Source organism: Rhizophagus irregularis, chromosome 29, assembly GCF_026210795.1.
Source record: "Rhizophagus irregularis chromosome 29, complete sequence".
NCBI classification, from domain to species: Eukaryota; Fungi; Glomeromycota; class Glomeromycetes; order Glomerales; family Glomeraceae; genus Rhizophagus; species Rhizophagus irregularis.
Window position 1 is genome coordinate 1534298 of NC_089457.1, and position 22118 is coordinate 1556415.

Below are 22118 nucleotides of genomic sequence, written 5' to 3' on the forward strand. Positions count from 1 at the left end.
TAATTGACCACATTTACCATATTTTAAGAATCTGGATTAAAATATCACAACTGTAACACTGCTGTAATCGGATGAGTATCTCTTTAATAAATTTTAAGAAAATTTTTTCATAGTCTTGTTTACTATTTGTATAAATGATGTTATTAAGTATGATGATAATTGATAAGTATTAAGGCTTAATTTCAATAGTACACGCTAAATGAACAATTATCTTTGATCATTTAATTTTAACTTTAGTATTAACAATTAGATCATTTTCCTTGATGATTGGTTAAAGAGTCGATACAACTTTCTGGATATTTGGACGTTCATTTGTTTCAAATTTTCAACATTCTAAAAAAAAATTAAATATAATCTAATATAGCTACTAAGGCGACACAAAGTGGTAAAAATGGTTTTCATAGTCCGGCCGGGTTAGTTTTGTTAAGTCTTAAAAAAAAATTTTTTATATTATTACTATGCCGGGTGAGAATTTTTTAAAAATTGAAAAAAAATTTCGCATATAAAATTTTTGAAAAAAAAAATTAAAAGCCGGGTTGCCGGGTTATTGATGAAATTTTTATATTATGAAAACCATAAAATCAAGTTTGTATGGCCTAAAGGCTAAACTTACATCATAAATTACCATCATTTGCATTTATTGTGCTTTTTACATAAAATGGTTTATGACTACTTGAAATTTGCATATAAACCACATAAGAAAACCAAATCTAAACTTTTTATTTTGGATTTTAAACTATTCGTTCGTATACATCATATTAATATATGAACCCACGAAAGTGATGAAACTTACTTCCAAATTCGTCATTCAGTCTCATTCTTGTGCTATTCAGAGTTTGAGTTCTGAGTCCTGAGTCTATTGTTCAAAAAGAAGTTAACCAATAAAAATGATGATTTTTCGGGTTAGGGAAATTTTTAGTTAAAATGATTTTTTACATATAATTATAGTAATAACTAACATTACAGTTTTGAGGTTTGAAAAAATGGTAAAACCAAGAAGTGAATGAACAATATCACATACAAATATTGCTTAATTTGACTCTTAATAACAATTGACAGTTTCTCGAATATATGGAGTATATAGCAGTATTTCCATTATCAGTTCAGATCATATGTTTCAAAAGAATTTTTGTGGACAAAAGAACTGCTTTACGAGAGAATATTTAAAGCATTTTTTTGCTGAAAACCTTTATATCCAAAATTAAGGATTTAAAAATTTATGAAAAAGAAATTTATCCATTCTATGCGGTATACCGGCTGATTAGAAAAATAAATTTTGTACTTTGAAATAAAAAAATACTTCCATAATACAATAAACAACGCGAAGTACAATGGTATTAAAAATTATAATAGATTTTTGGTAGATACAATTTCATGCAATTTATATCATATTAAATATAATTAGTATTTTTTTTTGTTTTCCAAAGTTTTTAACATGTAGTAAAGTTGTAAGAGGTTGTAAGGGTATAGAACTTCAATTACTTTTTTCATCGCGGAGTGCGGAGTGCAAAAAATAATATGAATTACTCTCATTCGCACAAGAGTTCGGCCTAGTTCTTCGATCCAGGTAGAAACCGTTATCCGGATAAATTAAAAAAATTATCCGGTTTTTATCCGGATTATCCAGTTCAGATATAAATCCGGATATATCCAGATAGAAACCGAAACCCAGATAAGATTATGTATAAAAATTTTTTTCATTGATCGATCTTAACAAATAATATCAGTGTCATTAACTTAATTAAATTTTAACTTAATATTTTTAACTAAATTAGTAATATTTTATTAGGCACTACGAATTTTGACTGAATTATGTCAATTTTTTGAAAATTTGAGAAACGTAAAATTTTGCAATAAATACATTATTATAAATATAAAAAACACACTAAAATCGTAAAATAATGAAAGATTAGGCATAAACTAATTATTTTTATTATATTTATATACTATTTTGTAACTTAAAATTAATCAATTCAACCTTTCTATTAGTAAAAATTTTTTTTTTAAAATCATGGATCGAGGGTCAAACATATAATGGCGGCCAAAATTACAAAAATCCCAAATTTTGTTTAGCTGGGTCGGATACTGCTGCCTCTTGACAAATATCAAACAATTTCGCAAAATTCGGGCTGGCATCATAGATGGCCTGAATTACTGCCGACCATCGAATGTTCTACTAGTAATTTTAGTAAGATAGATGGTAATTTAATAGATAATAATTTCAATAAATAAGCAATTTAAATGATTAAAAAAAATTTTTTATAATTTTTTTTATTCGGATAATGGGTCAAACTGAATATTTCTATCCGGATATTTATCCAGATAAAACTGCGGTATCTGGATAACTATTTTTTTTTTCGGATATCCAGATACCGCGGTTTTATCTGTGCACGGATCGAAGCACTAGTTCGGCCAAGATCTCCTTTCAATATTTTACGACGCAGAGGAACCCAAGTGCGTTGTAAATTTGTAATACAATTCATAGAAGTCAGAATATTACGTTCAGGCAAAACATGATATAAGTTTTTGTAGCATTCTTAATAGTAAATATTTTAATTTAGTATCATTAGAATCACTTTTGTCAAAACTTTATTTTGATACAATTACAAATTATTTTTTTGGAAATGAATATTATTCTACAAAATAGACAATTTAGCTAAATTTATTAGATTATACTTAAATAGAGCTTTTAGTATAATTTCGCTTGATTGGAACTGATAATCTACACACAACATTTTGCTTATTGGTCAATTCCGTAGATCGGCCCATATGTGGAATTTAAGATGAAACTGATCTTTTTATACCATCCAAATGTAGTTAATGCGTAAAACCACTTAATTCCTTTTTTTGGGAAATGATCATTTATTTACACATTGTACACATTATGTGCTATGTGCTCGCTTGATATTTTCTTTTTTTTTTAAAAAAAAAGAGTGCAAATTTTAATAAAATGAGCAAGAGTTTGACCTTTAAAGATAATCTTTTTACAGCAGTTGGAATTAAAGTCCGAAAGGATGGATTGGATTCTGGATATGTTCGTTTGAAGTGTGGAGAGAATTTATCAAATATTCGTCAAGAACTTGAAAAATATTCGTTAATAAATGATACATTATTATTTGCAAAAGGTACATCTGAAATACATAGGAGAAGTGAAAGGGATTTTCTTATAGACAGTATTATAGAAGGAAAAGATGATGATTATAAATTTATAAATTTAAAAAAAAATCCATCCCATGATTACGATTTGAATATTTTGAAGGTTGACCTTCAACTAGAGCACGGACGTAAAATAATTTCTGATGGTAAAATTAAAATAGCCAAAAAGAATGCCTTTATACTTGATGTGGCAGATTTTGAGGTATGTAAAGAAAAAGGAATTGGAACAGAAAGAAAAGAATTTAATTCAAGTGAATATAATAAATCGATAACAGAATTAACTTTAAATGGTGGTATTAATGCACAAGGCTTTGCAAAATTTGGATTATCATATGGAAAATCGAAAAATGTTACGTCTGGAGTTGAAAAGATAACAATTTGTCATTATATTCACGTTGATAAAATTTCCTTAAAATTTAAATCTGATGAAAAACTTTGTTTTGAACCAACTGAGGAATTTAAAGATGAAATAGACAATGCTATAAGAATTGATAAGCATAAAGATAGACTTGATAAATTTAAAGAAATCACCGAAAATTTTGGCCAATTTATTTCAAATGAAGTTTTGTTAGGTGGAAGAGCTTATTTTCTAGGAGAAGAAAATTTAGGGAAATTTTCCGAAGAAAAAAACAAAAATGTTTCTACTACTGTAGAAGCTATGTCTTCAAATGCCGAAATGACACACACTTCTGGAAAGTTAACTGAAAATGCTAATTATTCTAAAAAGGAATGTTTTGAACTTATTGGAGGTAAATCTGATAACCTTAATAATTTTAATGAAAGTAATTGGATTCAATCTTTAGATAATTTTAAAAATTGGGATTGTACAGAATATAAAAAACCTGTTAGCATTTTCCGACCTTTATCTTATGAATTACGTGAAAAAATCTTCAAATCTATTGGAAAAAGAATTCTTTATAATGATCCAGGAGAAGATTATTTTTGTAAGCCAAATGAAAGAAATGTTTTTGTATTAAAAAATATACCAACATATATAGCAGATATTATTAAAAATAAAGATGCCGAGTGCAATATTTTTGCTACTGTTATTGATACTGATAATTCAAGAAATGATTTCTTTAATTGCCAAATCCTTTGGACACCGAATAAGAATCCAAAACTCATAATTCATTGTATTCAACATTCCCTTTATTCCGTTTTTAAAAAATCTTATAACCTTAAAATCGGACTGATGGTTGTTGGTTATGATATAAATTTCGATTTCATTAATTCAGATTCTAATATTCACTTTGAAGTAATAGAAAATAAAATTGGGGCATCAAAATCAATGTATTGTAAAAAACTTTTTGATGATTCATTTACTGAAGAATACAAAGAATACGAAGAACATATTTGTTTAGGAATTCCAGTACTAAGTGAATTGAAACCTTCTCATAAATTTCTTGTCATTGGTCATCATTTTTCCAATTATCAAGAGAATAATAGAATTGGGACATACACATTTTCTTATTGTTTGAAGAAAAATCATTATGTTGAATTACCAGAATTTACTTTTCATACGCTCATTATCTCAAACTATCATAATTTTGATGAATATAATGAATATCCTTCAAATCAAGTAATACCAAAATATACTAGTTTACATTCTAGCGAAGATAATTGGGCTCCAATTTTCCTGAAACAAAAGCAGGATGAAATTAAAATAAAATATATGAAATGTAAAGGAAATTGTAAAGATACTTGTACATGTATTTGTAAAAAAACATTAAAAGATGATCATAAGTTGCATTCTTTGATAATTCTCGAGGTATTTGAATTTACGTACTTTATTAACTTATTATTATAATAATTAAATTTTATTCATAATTTTTTTTTTATTAGACTCAACATGAAAATAATTGGAAAATATTAAGAGCGTAATTAAAAATACAATTACTTTTTTTTGAATGATTTAATTATACTCTCACGAAAACGTATTAAAATTGTCGTCGAAAAGTCACGTGAAATTCAGATCTTCCGTCACCGTAATTTCAGTTTCGTCTCAAGTATATTTATTTATTTATTTAAAAATTGATATAAAGGTATATTATAACAAAAAGATTATGTATCTCTTGAATAACAAAAGGGAACTGTATAGCGTTTATAAAAAGTAAAATCTGCTTTACAAATATAAATCTCGGATACGTTTATTTAAAAATACAGTAATATATGGTACTGAAAATATCAACCAACATACTAGCCAACATAATATTCTGGCAAGTGACAAATAACAAATATGTTATGTAATCTGCCAAAAAAATTTATTTAAATTAAAATTTATACTTAACAGGTAAATAATATTTCATCACAATATACAATACTTACCAATTTATAATTCCACTAATAAGTTTACTGTTAAGTGGTTTACTGAAATTAAGTTGATGAAGTGGTTTATTAAAATTATTCGTAATAGGTTTACCTTTTAATTGAATATAATGTTAGTTCGTAGTTGGTTAATAAAATTTAATAAAATTTAACACAAACTAAATTAATCAATTACCATTTAAATGAACATAAAGGTCGTCATCTATATAAGAATCAATATCAAATTTGTCCTCATTAAAATTATCTTTAGTTAAAATATATTCAAATAAATTGAAAGAATATTCATCAACTCCGTTATCTTCATCTTTACAATCAATCTGTAAACTTTTATAACGTGAATATAAAATATAAATATTTAAATCCATATTAATATTTTCTTGTTGAGCTTCTGTTAAATTAACTATTTGAAAAGTAATAGAATTACGTGTCCATTCAAATAATTTGATGATATTTTTAAATTCATAATCTGTTGTCGCATCAATAAGAATGGAACATCCTTCAGATAAAAGAAATGGTGTTATAACATTATAGTTTTGTTTATTAGGTTGTATAACAATAGATTCTTTGATACAATTTACTTGTATTTCTCGGTTAATTGGACTAAAAATTGATAATTCTAAAGGATTCCCAATAATCATCCATAAAACGTAACATTCATTTATATCAGTTTCTATTTTTTCTGAATTTTTTATTGTCGCGAAAAATCCATCAACATCATATAATCCAAAATTTATAGAAATATTTTTTTGATCTAACTTCTCTAACTTCGAATTCTTTCTTCTAACAATTGTTCCAAATACTTCATAATTTTCATTTTCCATTGGTGGTTCTATACTTATTTGTTTATAATGTTCACTATCTTCATCATTTAAATCTTTCAAGTTTGTTATTCCGGTCATTAAAATTTTTAAATTATCTCGATTATTATTGTTTAATACAATATCAATTTTCCTTTTTTGTTCCAATTCAAGAATATCATATAAAGAAATTATTTCATCTAATTCAATAATTTCCAAATCATCATCTTCGGTGTTAATATTTTTAATCATTTTAACTAAACCATCCTCTTGAATAATATTTCCATCTTGTGTAACAAAATATGAAATATTCAAATTTTTCGAATAATATTCTAAAGATTTAATTGGTAATTTTAATTTAATCTTCTCAAAATCATCAAATAAAGTGGTAGTAGCAATTTGACTTTTAAAAGATTTTCCCAATTTAATTTTTAGAGGAAATAATTGCCCATATTCATTAAATACATTTTGTAATTCATTAAATGGTTTCATACTCTTAAGTGCTTTTTCTATGGCATTATGAAATTCTTCAGGATATTTTATATTATCCTTACTTATTAAAACTTCATATTTTTCACATTTGACTACTAGATTGATGTTATTCTCATTACTAAAATCATCAGGTTTAACAAATAAAAAAGGAAAAGATTCGATATTTTTATTTGAACATATATTGTTTGATATTAAAATTTCTTCAAGTCTTGTTGTTGGATTTGTAATTTCAAAATAAGAATTATCAAATTTATTAACTCTAGGAATTCCAACTAAATTAATGGAAATTTTCTTACTATTTTCTATTTTATGTAATTTATTAATTACGAAACCTTGAAGTAGATGAAAATCTTCGATCCATCTTATTAATCTAAATGACTCTTCTTCAATCCACTTTTTCAACTTTAATTTATTTTCGTAATTAGCAATTCCTGGTTGTCTTCCATTAATATTATCTACTAGTTGATTTTCATTAACATTATCTACTGTAAGTGTTTTATTAGTTAATTTAGAAATAGGAATAATATTATTATAAGAAATTATTTCAATAGTATTATTTTGATATAAATCATTCATCCAATTAGCTAATTCTTTAGGAGTTTTTATTTCTTTCCCACTTGACGTTTCTATTCTTGGCAAAAAAGTACGTATCAGGTCAAAATAATCATACTTAATTCCATTAATATTTTTAGCTGAATTATATGCTAAAGCTAAATAAAATTTTAAAATGTCAACTTGTTGGACATGCTTTGGAAAATCTTTGAAACTTTTGATAAATAACTGCCCACCAGCTATAAATTTTTTCGCAATAATGTGACCATATTCTTCATCCGCTGAAAAAGATTTCACAAAATCAGCTTTATAAGTGATTTCAGCGACTGGAAAATTAATACACAAATCTAATTGTTTTAAACTATCATTAAATTCAGTTTTACTGTTAAAATCAAGCAAATTTGACTTTTCAGGATTATTTATATTTGTATAAACAATAGGTTCTCCTTTACATACACTTATATCTAAATTACCATTTTCATCAAGAACAGGTTTTTTACTTGGTTGTATACTAGACCCATCTAAAAATAAGCCATAATTTAAATTCCAGTGTTGTATTATTTTTTGTTTAGTTTCTATTATTTAACAATGATTTATTTGATGATTTATAAAAAAAAATAGTTAATAAATGGATATTTGATTGTAAATTGTTAAATAAATAAATGGTACTTACCAATTTCTTTTTCTTCGGATTCCAAAAGTGACAATCCAGCCAATTTTATTCTCGCTCTATCATAACCATTACTTGCAGATTTTTTATACCATTCTATAGCTTTTTCAATATCCTCATCTGTACCAATACCTTCATAAAAACAAACCGCAACATTATATTGAGCGGTACAATTATCCATATTGGCAGCTTTAAAATATAAATTAAAAGCCGTACTTTTGTCAACAAAAGTCCCAATTCCTTTTGAATAACAATAGCCTAACATATTTAAACCAAAAGAAAATCCGCCGTTGGCACTTAACTGATAGTTCTTAAAAGCTTTATTATATTGTTTATCAACTCCAAACTGAAAATAATTTCCTATATAATATTGTGCAATTGCATGTCCATTATGCGCTGCTTGACGATACCAATAAAATGCATTCGACTTCTTCTCTTTAGTTCCTATTCCATACTCGTAACAAATTCCTAAATAATATTGAGCAGCTGGATGTTGATATGATGATGCTTTCTTAAAATATTTAAATGCATCATCAGAATTTAGTGTTGTGTCTATTCCTGAATAATTCAAATATCCTAAAAAAAATAAATGATTTGGATCTACTATATCGATTGTTGAATTATTATTTAACCATTCGTTAAATTCTTCTAAGGTGACGTTATATGTCAACAAACAATTTTTAAGAACTGGACGACGCTGATCACGAGTTTTTCCTTCATTCGTTATATTTATGAATGACATTATAATCATACTAATTTTATCTGAAATTTTCAGATCAACTATAAAATCATTAGGAACGTGTAGGTCTAGAAAGCCTGGATCTGGAAGGTTTAGAAGGTCTGAATATGGAAAGCCTAGAAGATCTAATGAAAAAAAATCATTAACAAAAGTTACATACTTTAGAATACATTTTAAAATTTATTTAATTTACCTTCATCAATTAATTTATATTCTATATTATCATTATCATCTTCTTTTTCTGAAATCATTCCTTTTAATACTTGAACTACTTCTCCAATATGCGGTCTCTTATATGGATCACCGTCCCAACATTCTAAACAAATTATATAAAAGAGTCATTATTTTAGCAACCTTTATATGCAATATAAAAATAAATTAAATTATTATTTACTTGAATAAAGATGAAGATAATCAACTGGTGTATTTGGAATATGTGCTTCTCTAAGACCATCTAGAATTTGTAAAGCCAGTTCTTTATCGTATGATTTCCCATGAAATGGAGGTTGACCACTATATATTTCCCATAATAATACGCCAACACTATAAACGTCGCTCTTTTCATCTAATGAATATACTGAATCATTTAGACCGGATCTTAAAAATAAATTATTGAACATTATTGGATCCAAATAAGGAATTACACCAATTATATTTAATGACTCATTAGATTCTTCTATCCTTTTTGATAATCCAAAATCAGCTATTTTGACTTTACGTTGATTAACCAATATATTATTGGAATGCTATTATAAAAATAGAACGAAAGATTTAATTGGTATTATAAAGTAAATACATAAGGTACAATATTAAATTGTAAATTACCAAATCACAATGAATAATTCCTTCATCATGCAGACACAAAACAGCACTAGCTAACTGATATGCCAAGTTAATTTTATCATGCCAGGCAAGAATGTGATTTTCCAAATAATTTCGAAGATGCCCGTCAACGGCACATTCCAGTACCATCACGTAATCTTTATTTAGCGAGTTTTATGAGCTATTACATTGAAATTAAATAATTATCAATATTATTTTTACCTTCATTTCGATTAGAAATTCCTAAGAATCGGATAATATTTTCATGAAAATCGACTTTACGTAGTAATTTAAACTTATAAAAAAAATAGAAAGAAAAATTAATTCATTCACACAAACAAAAGAAAAAATTTTTTTTTTTTTGATAAATTCACTTGTACAAAACAATCTTTGATAGAAATTTAATTACCTCATGAATAATTTCCTTTAACGTTATGTCTTTCCGCTCTTTATTTTTAAATGCCTTCAAAGCAAAAACTTTTTCGGTATTTTTCCACTTCGCCCGATATACATCACTATACGCACCAGAACCGATTGTTCTAATTTTACTAAAATGTTCATAATCATAATATTTTATATGTTCATTTTTAATGGCTTCATCGAGCCAATTAATCCATTCCTTTTCGTTAGGATTATTTGTTTGCTTCACAAATTCGGACATTTTGTAGAAACAGAAAGTTGTTTTATCTCGCACGAACTTCAAAAAAGCTCGGGCATGTGATTTTGTGTGGCTTAAATTTATATTTATGCATGATTGGATGCTAAACATTTTTGCTTAGTATCGAACAAGGTTATCATAGAAAAATTTCGAGGGCTTATCATTTCTTTTTTGTGTAACATGTCCCGGACATTGTCCCGTGACAACACTGCGGCCAGTGACAGAGACCCGGATTTATTCCGATATTAAATCGCAAATTTTTATCACGATAACGAAAAAAATTCCGATTTTATTCCGATAAAAAATTACCAATTATAGTAAGAAACATTTGATAATTCTAGCCGGCCTACATCTTAATGCAGGCCAACTTAGGTTGCGCTAGTGACACGACAATAATTTTTAGTCAAAAACTGTATAAATATTGCAAAATTGCAAAATCACATTTTTTAGTTAGACTTCTATCACGATATAGTCAATAAAATATGCAATAATGATTGGCTAGTTGTCACGTGCCAGAATAAAATTGTTAAAAATCCGTTTTATTCCATAATACAGCAAAAATTCTGATTTATTCATTTATTATAAAAATGGAATTTTCCCAGGGTCTCTGGCCAGTGATCTACCCCAGTATTACCACCAAATTTTTTACCCCCACGTGACTCTGTGGCGCAACTCATTTACACGTCACAAAACTAAGAATTTTTTTATTAACAAAATTTTTTCTTTTTTTCTTTTTTTTTTAATGTTAAGCAAAATTAAATGCAATTTATATAATGTAATTATATAATAACATGTAAAATTTCTCTCTTTTAAATAAAGTTATTTGACAAAAAAAATGGTTTTTATAGAAACATAGTGTTCAGACTTCACGATTTCAAAATTCCTTTAAACTTTATTACAAAAAAAAACCTTTATCTTTTATTGTATAACCACATTTTCACTGAATAAATAAATTAAGAAACAATTAATTTACAAATAATCTTTAATATTGTAGTTTCTATAATAAAATACACAATAAATAAATAAATATTACCTTATTGCTAGCATTAATTAAAAAACAAAGTGTTATGTGAATGATCTTTAAATCGTGGCATTGTTCTTTTTCGTTTGTAAAATGTAATTTTGGATAGCATTTTCTCAATTGGCTTAAAATTCTTCTCAACACCTTTTACCCATTTAAAGTTTCTTTTACTTTATTGATCTCTAAAAATCTCTAGCGATCTTTCCATAACATCTATAAGATGATCGTACAATTCCTCATAAACGTATGTATTTTCATCTTCAATAATTTCAATATTAGTCACTATTGGCAAAGAAAGTTGTGTACAAACTTGTGAAAAAGAAGTATCGATAAAAGGATACTGGTAATGACAATGAACATTATCAAAAAACTGATTGTCTACTGCTTCTTTTTGCTGCACAAGATGTTTGCAAATAAAAAAATGACTCGTCAAAAATGCAAAGCATCCACAAACCCAATTGTTAATATCCATTGAATATGTATTATGATTAATTGTGCGTTTTGAAAGTTCTTTCCACTCTCTTTTAAATGCCTTTCGCCATTATGCCTTTTCACGTCCTGCTTAAAAAAATTTGTTCAAATTTCTTTGTTAAAGTGGAATTAATTGTTCCATTATGACAAACACTACCAAATCCAAGCGTGGGTGAAAGAATTTGTATAAAAAATCACGTTTTAGTACCTTCCAATGAGCCTCAACAAACATATTTGTTTTAAAAATTGAAAGTTTATCATTACATCCTGCTCTTAACCATAAATACCAACGTTCAGCATTATACCACTCATTCCATAAGTAAACCCAAAGCTATGGTAAAGAATTTTGTTTACAAAAGTTGTAAATTTCCTCTACAGCATTTGTCCAAATTTGGATAGATGAATGAAATTCTCCATTAACTGTTGGAATAAGAGGATGTCAGTGAAGATGATCATTCATCATATTCCACACTAATGAACGTAATTCTTTTGGACAAAAAATTGTTTTTTCTTTAATTATAGGTCGAAATAAAGGGTCAATAAAGGAAAATAATTGATGTGCTGCTTCGCCATTATAATTAATTTGTTGGAGTTTTTTGTTACTTCCTAACTTTGCTTTTACAGCTTTTTTTATGTGCCAGAGGCACAATTGTATCTTAATATTTTTCCATACAAACTGCGCTGCAGAGATTTGTGTGAAATCCTTATCAGTTATAAAGAACTCAGGCTCAAGTCCAAATGTTATTAATTTTAATAAAAAATCAATAATAACACCTATACGAATACCATTTCCACAGTTCCCATTATTTTCTAAAAACAAATATGATAACGGAAAACCCATGCCATCTACTTCTGCATGAACCACATATAGTTCAAATTTCAGATTGTTTGTGTTATCTAAAATTAGTAATAGGAGTATAATAGGTAAATAAAGTTATATACTAAATAAATGCTAATTAAAATTTCATTTTTTTAATTAAATTAATGATATTTACATGTCGCATCAACACCAATTTCACTTACTTTAAATTGAGAATTTTTCAATATATTCCAAAAGTTAGTTAAAAATCCAAAAGCCTTTAGATTATCTTTTTGAAATATTATATGATATGACTTTTCTTTAAGCCACTTTTGTGCTGAAGAAAAAGAGTCATTATCGCGTTTATATCTTTTTTTGCCTATTTCAGACCACCAAAAATGAACTTGCTTTTGTCGAATATTAATATCTAAACCTTGTTCAACAAGTCGTTTATAAATTTCATACGGTAATAAATCTATATTATCCAATATAAATTGTTTAATTTCTGGTGAAATTGAAGTATCTGCTTTTTTTGGATGTAAATGATGTTTTATTTCTATATTAGATGATGCAAGATCTTCAAAAATAGTAATCTTAATGCAGCCGTTACAAGTATAACGATGTATTGATTGCCTATCACAATGTTTTTGAGAATCTGGATATTTTTTTATTTTTTTGGCCAAACCTTTTCATTGAGAACAACGATAAAAATAAGTTATTGACTTTGACTTGTTTTCATACATGTGATGATATCTTAGATTGTTTAAACCAAAAATAAATATGTTTGAAAATTGGTTTATTGTAAAATAAATAAATTAAATTAAAAATCTATTGCATTTAAAATAAAATTGCCTTACATCCATACATAATCATCTATATCGATATCATTTTTATAACTGATATTTTTATAATGTTAGCCCTATCCTTTGAATTTCCTTCTAACGTAACAATATTTATAGTACAAGAAAACGCAAGCTCTTGATTTCCTATATTTTCTTGATTTTCAGATTCTTCTTTTTCAAATGCATTAAGAATCTCTGGTAAAAATTTATATAATTCGTTTAATTCAATTGATATTTGGTTACCAGTTTTGGCATTTGTCTATTGTTTACGTTATTGATAAGCTTTTTTGCCTTGTTCGTAACATGTAATACAATATTTGTATGATTTTTTACTAGTAATAAACACGCTTAAAGGAAGATTTCTCTCGCACCCTTTGCAGTATTGATATTCATTACCAATATTATTATTAGTTCTAAAAGGTTCCATATTACCGTTACCTATAAATGAAAGAAAAATAAAATTACTAAAAAAAATTACCAAAAAACAAACTTGGAAATATGGCTTTCAAGCCAAATAAAATTTGGATAAAATTCTATAATATGATTTCTATTTAAAACACAATGTACTACTACAATAAACTTTATTTAAAATATGAAAAAAAAAAGATTTTCTGTGTACACATTTTCTTAACTTTTAGCAATTAAACAAAATTATATTCATCTTATGTGGTAAACTTTCATATTTCTACTTACTAATATAGTGTTTTCTTTCTCTTAATTGCAAAGAAAAAAAGCTTGAGAAAAAATTTTTCTTTAAACGAAATATGGAATAAAATAAAAATATACGTGTTACAAAATAATTGTATTGGCATATACATAAGCTATAAAACAAATAACAACGTCATCATAAAATACGTGGAGGTAAAAAATTTGGTAGCAATACTGGAAAAGATGCGGCCAGTGGCACCGACAAATTTTTCGCAATCACGTGATCGAATTTTGAGGATCATTTCCAAAAATGGCAAGCAAATTTTAACGAAAAAATTTTTTCTTTTTATTTTTTAAATAAAGTTTATTCCAGACATTATCTCATTTTAAAATTCATATTTTATGCCTAATTTTTCTTGTTCTGCAAGTTTACTTAGGCGATAAAGGTAGATTTTGGATACAAATTTTTGTAAAATTAATTATTTACAAATCATTATATAAAAAGTCAAAAACCATATCTAAAACCTACTTTTATTATCTAAGTAAACTTGTAAAGTGAGCAAAATACACATTTTTTTGTAAATTTAAAAAATGTATTTTTATTTTTTATTTTTTCATTAAAATTAACCTAATCATTTTAAGAATGATCTGTAAAATCGATCACGTGATCGTGAAAAATTTGTCAATACCATTGGAGTAGTTAAAAAAAATTTAAGTTAAAGATTTCTTTTTAATGTAAAGCTTTCAAATTTACATATTAAATGTATTTTCATCAGTTTTACAATATTCACTTATAAATGAAATTATAGAAAGAGATTTTGGAAATAGATTTTGACTTTAGTATATAACAACTAATTTTATTGTTTTTGCTGATCATTTCCAAAATTAAATTTATCAAAAAAACAGTTTTATTAAATAACTCAAAAATGGCCTTCTAAACCATCTATATATCCTCTAAGTAAATTTGCAGAATGGACAAAAATACATCTAATACAGAAATTTAAAGGTTTTATTTTAAATAAAAAAATTGCAATTTAATTTTTTTGGAAAAATCGCTACATCACACTGCGTCGTCAACCTGACATACATTTCAGGTTTCTTGTCTTCCAGCTTTATCTTGTATCAAATTTGTCTAGAGAGGTAAGAGGTTCAGAAAGCCATTTTCTATAAAAAAAAACATTTAATAAACATTTTTAACAAAAATATTAAAAAATAAAAAATATAATATTAAAAAATAAAAATATTAAAAAAATATTAAAAAATCAGCTTAATCTTGGTAGTACTTTAATACATTTCGTTTTGAAAGGCATTTTAACTCCAAGAAGCCAGTGTACCCACTAGTCGAAATAAGGCAAATCGGAAGTAAGGCAAATTGGCCAAATTTCGGCCAAATTTCGGATAAATTTCGGATATGATCGATAATCGGCTGACATTCGGCATAGCTGATTTGCGATGCAAAATTCCGATTTCGGATATGATCGATAATCGGCTGCATATCAGATGACATTCGGCATAGCTGATTTGCGGTGCAAAATTCCGATATTTGTTTCAAATTCTGATGTTTGCGCATTATAATATTTCGACATTCCGATAATTATATTATATGTAAATTTGACATTTAATAATTCCGATATTTGTATTGTATTGTTTTAACATTTAATAAATTTCGATATTTGCATTATTTGAAATTTGTATTATTTTGAAATTTAATAAATTCCGATATTTTTATTATTTGAAATTATATGTCATTTCATCAAAATAAAGTTTGAAAAAGATACTAATTTCAGCGAATATGAAATTTTCTATTGACTGGATTTACCGCTAAATAGACGTTTGAACTTCTCCTGCCTGAAATTCAGTATTTTGTTGGTATAAATCGGCCAAGAATATGATGAACTGGAATAATACAGTCACGGGATTCTGGGTAAAACTCAGTACCTCATAATTCAACATTGCATATTTCGTCATCTCTAACTCTGAAATGATACCGAATATTTGATGATTCTGCAGGTTTATACCAGCGAATAAATGCTAGATTATGTTCAGATAACCCATCTGGCAAATTAACGGCATGTGTAAAAAAGTATTGGACTTGTCCAGGATAGCAATCGATATCACCACTTTCTGTCATAAATTTTGCTAAGATAAATAAGCTTTTTACATGACGTGATGATATCGAAGAGCCAAATATTTCAGAACCAATTCGGCACCTTCCAAATTGATTCATTTTAACTTGAACTATTATCGAATCTTCTGCACCCTCTCCAAACGGTTTCCGAAATTCCATCATTTCGTAGCTCGCTATGTAGTATTCAACTATTAAGTCAAGCATATTACTTGACATTACAATATCGTTAAATACTGGTCTGAGCATTTTGCCCAGAAATGCTTCTTTTCCTGTGATGGTTGATTTATGAATGTTTCTTGAAGTCAACCAAAATCGCCTCATTTCATCAGCAGAAAATTGGTCGGCTTCTGATAGAGAGCCAACAGATGGTCTATTACTAATCAAATCTAGGCCCTTTCGATTCCACGGAATTAATGATATTACTGATTTGATTATCAAACATCAGGCGGTGCATAATTTCTGGTTCAATTTTCCTTCTGCTATTCAGAAAAGAGCCTAAATTTATTTTAAACAAAAGTTGATAAAAATGCATTATTTTAGAAAGTAACAAGAATATTTAAAATATTATACCTAGCATGCCATTCATGCGCTCAAAGGAAAAATACCAGAATGTATATAAAGGTCCATAGTCGAGTGAGCATTCACATAAGTGAAGTGATAAATGTAAATTCGGTGTGATTTTATCACGACCGTAATTTTCTTCTATCAACTTCACTAGGTTAATTAGCCTCTGATGCGCCTCTTTCATGAAATCGACTTCTACAATTCGACTTACTGAAATTGAACAAATTCTCACAAAATTCACGAGAATCTTCTGGTCATTCTCAGAAAGATGTTTCCAGAGAGAGACCGTTGCATATATTGTAAAAAATATTCGCCATTGATCCGCAGTAAAATTTGAAAATACATCTCCACAATCGACTTTTCCCGGGATTCGACCCAAGTCAGCTGGAACTTTAAATTCATCCATTTTTTTCTGAACTGTTTTCAAAATATGTGTTGTTAATACGCCATTTTCGATCCAAAGTCTTCTTACAATCCATTTTGCGATGCCCAGAAACAAGCAGTGCATTGGGTCGATTGTAATGAACCGAATTGGATCGAAATATGGTAGACGCAATAATTCAGACCATCTAACTCCAGTTTGCTTTACAAATCGTTTTCTTGCTGCGTCTGAATTACAGCGTCTCCATCCTATAGCATCTTGACGATGTTGAGCTGAATCACGGCAAGTAAACCATTCGTCCATTTCATTTATCCCAGCGAAATTATGCTGCCAATTTTCATAATTCGCCTTCTTTTCGCATCTATGACACGACACCAAAGCGGAAATATGTCCGCAAATTTTTCTTGCAGCCGGTATGTCACATGAAACAAGAATCAGAGCTGCGCGAATTCTTTTCCCTTCGACATTCATACGTTTGATTTAATGTCACTCCTTCCCAAAGTAACTTCAACTCATCAATGATTGGCGCCAGTATAGTGATTAATCTTATGTAAACTTACTTCATCTGGGCTGGGTAATAAGCCAAGAATCAAGATATTATTGCGTCGAATCTGACATCCCTCGGAAGGTTACCGATTGCAGCGTATATTACTCCGGTGCTGTGGATTGTGCCGTCGAAGGGTTGAAACCAATCCAAATTCAAAATCAATCTGAGGTGCAAATCAGCAACATCAGATCGGAAAAAATTATTCGAACTTTCATTTGTCGTTTCTTTAAAAGTTTTCCAAACTTCACCATCGTATATATCAGTTAGGATATTATCGAAAGTTGGACAATTTATCCAATGCCTTAGAGAATTTTCAAAGTTAGGTTGACGATACATTGCTTCCAATTGCTGCTTAATACTCACAAACGGAAATAATAATTCAGGTTTGATTGAAATTTAGTTATTTAACAATGTTGTTTTCTGTGCCAAAGGTGTTTGGCACAACCTTAATCTTCTAGTTGTCGAATTAGAAAATTCGACATGGCAACACTTCATGATGGCAGGTTGCTCATTTTGGAGAAAACTTTTTATTTCCTGTTTGTTGTATAATTTGTGGCATTTGGAACACGCCACAAAACTATGAAACCGATCTTCAAGATTAAGGGCTTTTCTTGCTAGATATAAAGTGTCAGGAAATGTGTCAAAATCAGGACTAAGGTTGCTTGCCGAAACCTTCTTAATAACTGCCGAAACCTATACGGAAAATGCCGAAACTATATTAAATCATATTAAAAATCCTGCCGAAACTTTGCCGAAATGCCAAAACCCCCATTTGCCGAAACTGCCGAAACCCTGCCGAAACTATAGTAAACATATAGTAAAATCTTGCCAAAATTTATCGCAGGATTTTGGAGAGGTTTTGGCAAGCAACCTTAATCAGGACTACCAATTTCTGTTAGAATAAGCTTCAAGAATTTTATCAATGATTCTGTAGCTGTTTCTGGTAAGTTAAACCTGGTTCAGAAGCTCATGATCCATAATAATATCCATAAGAACTGATTATTTATTGATTGTTTAGTATCAGAATCTTGAAATAGTTCGAAAGGTGGACATGAATAATCTTCAAAAATTTCGTGGTATTCGTCATCATTGGATGGTTCATTATCGGATGATTCATTTCTATCATCGATATTTGCATCTTCCTTCGTAGTATATTCAGAAGATTCAGAAGATTTATTATCTACTATATCTCCTAATTCAGCAATTATAACCGGTCGAACATATTTTCTTGATCGTTGTCTACTAGGCAATTCAGCTTCTGATTCTCTCATTCGTGGTTCATCTGATATTGAGGCACTTTCGTATGGTTCGTCACTAGGCAATTCAGCTTCCGATTTTCTCATTCGTGGTTCATCTGATATTGAGGCACTTTCGTATGGTTCGTCACTAGGCAATTCAGCTTCCGATTCTCTCATTCGTGGTTCATCTGATATTGAGACACTTTCGTATGGTTCGTCACTAGGCAATTCAGCTTCCTATTCTCTCATTCGTGGTTCATCTGATATTGAGGCACTTTCGTATGGTTCGTCACTAGGCAATTCAGCTTCATCAGTTAGATGTACTTCTGTTCTTTCTGAATCATCATCCTTTGAATCTTGGTTAATTTCATGGATAGTTTTCGTACGAGGATCTACTAATCGTCCATTACATTCAGAACAATTACATGCAACTAATTTTCCAATACGTGATGATGTAGGATAAGATTGATTTGAAGATTCTTCGTCAATTATATTTGACACTGATCTGGTTTTTTGTATATGTGATGAAGGTATGGCATGAGGTCTAGAATCTGATTCTTCATTGAGTATACTTGATAATGATCTTTTTCTCGTCATTTTTGTGAACGTTTTTCGAAATAAAGTTAATTGTTAATAATATATCAATAATATCAATATAATTCGTTTAAAATACTTAAATTAGAATAAAATCATCAACTGCGTCGATGTAATACTAAATTTATTAAAATCATCAATCTACACTTAAATTATAAATATAAATCATTCGATTAATAATATTGATAATAAAATAGACTATTCGATCGATCAGTATGATGGCGAAAGTTTCTTAAAGTTTAATTTTTTAAACAACTTCATTTTTTTTCACCAACCTTTTTCTTTTTAGAGTTTAATCTTTTTAGAGTTTAATTGTCGATATAATACTTAAATTATATTAAATTTATTAAAATCATCAACTATCACTTAAATTATAAATATTACATGATGTCGATTTGCGTTCAAATCGTTCGATTAATAATATTAATAATAAAATAGACTATTCGATCAGTATGATGGCGAAAGTTTCTTAAAGTTTAATTTTTTAAATAAAACTTCATTTTTTCTCACCAACCTTTTCTTTTTAGAGTTTTAACGTTTAATACTCTTCGCAACCAAAAAAAAAATAAAAAAATAATGAGCCAAAATTCGCAACCAAAAAAAATAATGATCCAAAATAGAAAAAATAAAAATACTGAAAAATGTTTGGCTAGTGATAATCGAAATAAAACGATTACTAACATCAATAAAAGTTCATCCAATATCCAACAAGCTGTTGAAAGGACTGCCACCCCAATTCATGAGTGAGCTCAAACTACTAACATCAATAAAAGTTCGTCCAATATCCAACAAGCTGTTGAAGGAACTGCCACCCCAATTTATGAGCGAGCTCAAACTACTAACATCAATAAAAATTCGTCCAATACTCAACAACCATCTGCTGCGCCAAGTCATGAACGAGCTCAAAGTGTAAAAGAGAGATATAAAAATCTTCGGCTTCCGGATTCGTCTAATACTCAACCACCATCTACTGCGCCAAGTCATGAACGAGTCCAAAGTGCAAAAGAGAGATATAAAATCTTCGGCTTCCGGTCAGATATCAAACTAATGAACCTACCCGCGATGATGATGATGCATTAACAGGTCTGTATCGTGTATATATCATCAGTTAGATTTAGTATTTTTTTTTTTGTTGATTTTACATTTTTATACAGAGAATCAGAGGTTATCTCAAGAAGTATCTGATTTGCGTGCGAAGTGTTTACAGTTAGAACGACGAAATAATGAATTAACCAAACATACAGCTGTCGTTGCCACTGAAATAGCTCGCTTACGAGAAGATAACGAATTTCTTGCTGGTGTTAACGCAGAATTCAGTTCTGAAAATGACGACTTGAAAGAAGAGGTTAACGAATTAAAAACAAAACTCGAACAATACCAGATACGATCATCATCTGAAAGCCTTGATGTTATTGATGTTCCAGAAGAACGGTTAGCAAAACGGTTCAAATCAGATGGGTCAAAAAAAGTAAAGAAGATGGTACACTACGCCGAAAATCAACCAAAAGAAGAACAAGAAGAACAACATGAAAAGGAGGCGAGGGTTTGTAATTTTATAATTTTAGGCAGAATTGTACAGTCTTTATACTTTTATACTAATTGTTCCGATTTAAAGATTGAAATGAAAATGATCTTCAAAACTATTAAACCTAATGACAATTTGGATGATAACGAAACGTTTAATAGTTCAAAAAATGTTGAAATTCGCAGTAGATTAATTCCCGAACTTCAAAGGGCGATGTTTCCGAATTATAAACCTTCAGTAGCACAATTGACGAACTGGTTGAGCATCCTCCATAAGTCACGAAGATCACAAACACAACTGAAAAAAAGTGGAAAAAGTGACGAGAACAGTCGCAGAGTTCACAATAACAGTCGCGTACAAAATGTAAAATTGTCGAATTTTTTCCTTTATCATCATGTTAATGATTTATGCTAATTTTCTTATATATTTATCATTTAAGAAAAAATTGCGTCGAATTAAGGCTGCAAAGGATCTTTATAGGAAAAGTGACGAAAGAATAATTGGTTATGAAAAACGCCAATTATTAAAAATGTTGGCAAATCGATCTTACCACTCACCGGAAATCAGTGAGTTAAATGAAGAGAATCCAGATAAGATGATCGTATGCGTCTATGATTATTCTTGGCGATCACAAGAGGTTTATACTTCGATATTTATTATACTTCGATATTTATACTTTGATATTTATATTTCAATATTTATACTTCGATATATCACTCGTTCCTTTCTTTATTTTGTATTTATTTTATTTATATTGTCTTTTTTAGCTAAAAAATTTACTTCGAAACGTCATCGACTCACATTCGGCAGATATTCAAACGGCAAAATTACAACGACCTCGCCAGTATAATGATGAAGTTCAACACTTCGACCGAATGCACCCTGAAGATGCTCCACAATGGTCATATGTCGAGTAAGAGGATTTTATATATGATACGGAAATCGATAGTAGAAGTGGTTTCGATGAAGATGAAGACTATGGTGAAGAAACGGAAGAGGTGTTAATCGATAGTCAAAAAAGTGCAGCCGGTGATGATTTAGCTGAATGAAGTGGGACTATCGATTACATTTATTTTAAATTTTTTTTTTTCATGTATTATTCGTAAATATTTCTGATAATTAATATATAACGATAATAAATTTAAATC

The 22118-nt window shown here is 28.5% G+C and overlaps 4 protein-coding genes across 4 annotated transcripts; 2 read left to right on the plus strand and 2 right to left on the minus strand.

Annotated features, from left to right (window-relative positions):
* Positions 1-2950: 2950 nt before the first annotated feature.
* Positions 2951-5070, plus strand: OCT59_019688 (uncharacterized protein; the record flags this gene model as incomplete). The annotated part of the gene is made up of 3 exons (XM_066143709.1): positions 2951-3905; positions 3987-4924; positions 4999-5070. 3 exons carry the CDS (start codon positions 2951-2953, stop codon positions 5035-5037), a joined length of 1932 nt encoding a protein of 643 aa, XP_066005433.1. The 3' UTR covers positions 5038-5070.
* A 407-nt stretch (positions 5071-5477) lies between these two features.
* OCT59_019689 (uncharacterized protein) lies at positions 5478-10264 on the minus strand (the record flags this gene model as incomplete). Its single annotated transcript, XM_066143710.1, has 8 exons — positions 9963-10264; positions 9776-9848; positions 9557-9711; positions 9126-9477; positions 8925-9047; positions 7996-8856; positions 5657-7897; positions 5478-5575 (listed from the first exon to the last, which is right to left on the minus strand). Exons 1-8 carry the CDS (start codon positions 10212-10214, stop codon positions 5478-5480), a joined length of 4155 nt encoding a protein of 1384 aa, XP_066005434.1. The 5' UTR covers positions 10215-10264.
* A 2420-nt stretch (positions 10265-12684) lies between these two features.
* Positions 12685-13195, minus strand: OCT59_019690 (uncharacterized protein; the record flags this gene model as incomplete). The annotated part of the gene is made up of 2 exons (XM_066143711.1): positions 12685-13135; positions 13188-13195. 2 exons carry the CDS (start codon positions 13193-13195, stop codon positions 12685-12687), a joined length of 459 nt encoding a protein of 152 aa, XP_066005435.1.
* A 6856-nt stretch (positions 13196-20051) lies between these two features.
* Positions 20052-21887, plus strand: OCT59_019691 (uncharacterized protein; the record flags this gene model as incomplete). Its single annotated transcript, XM_066143712.1, has 6 exons — positions 20052-20188; positions 20482-20528; positions 20600-20988; positions 21061-21333; positions 21410-21607; positions 21738-21887. The coding sequence occupies 6 exons, from the start codon at positions 20052-20054 to the stop codon at positions 21885-21887; spliced, it is 1194 nt and encodes a 397-aa protein (XP_066005436.1).
* Positions 21888-22118: the final 231 nt, after the last annotated feature.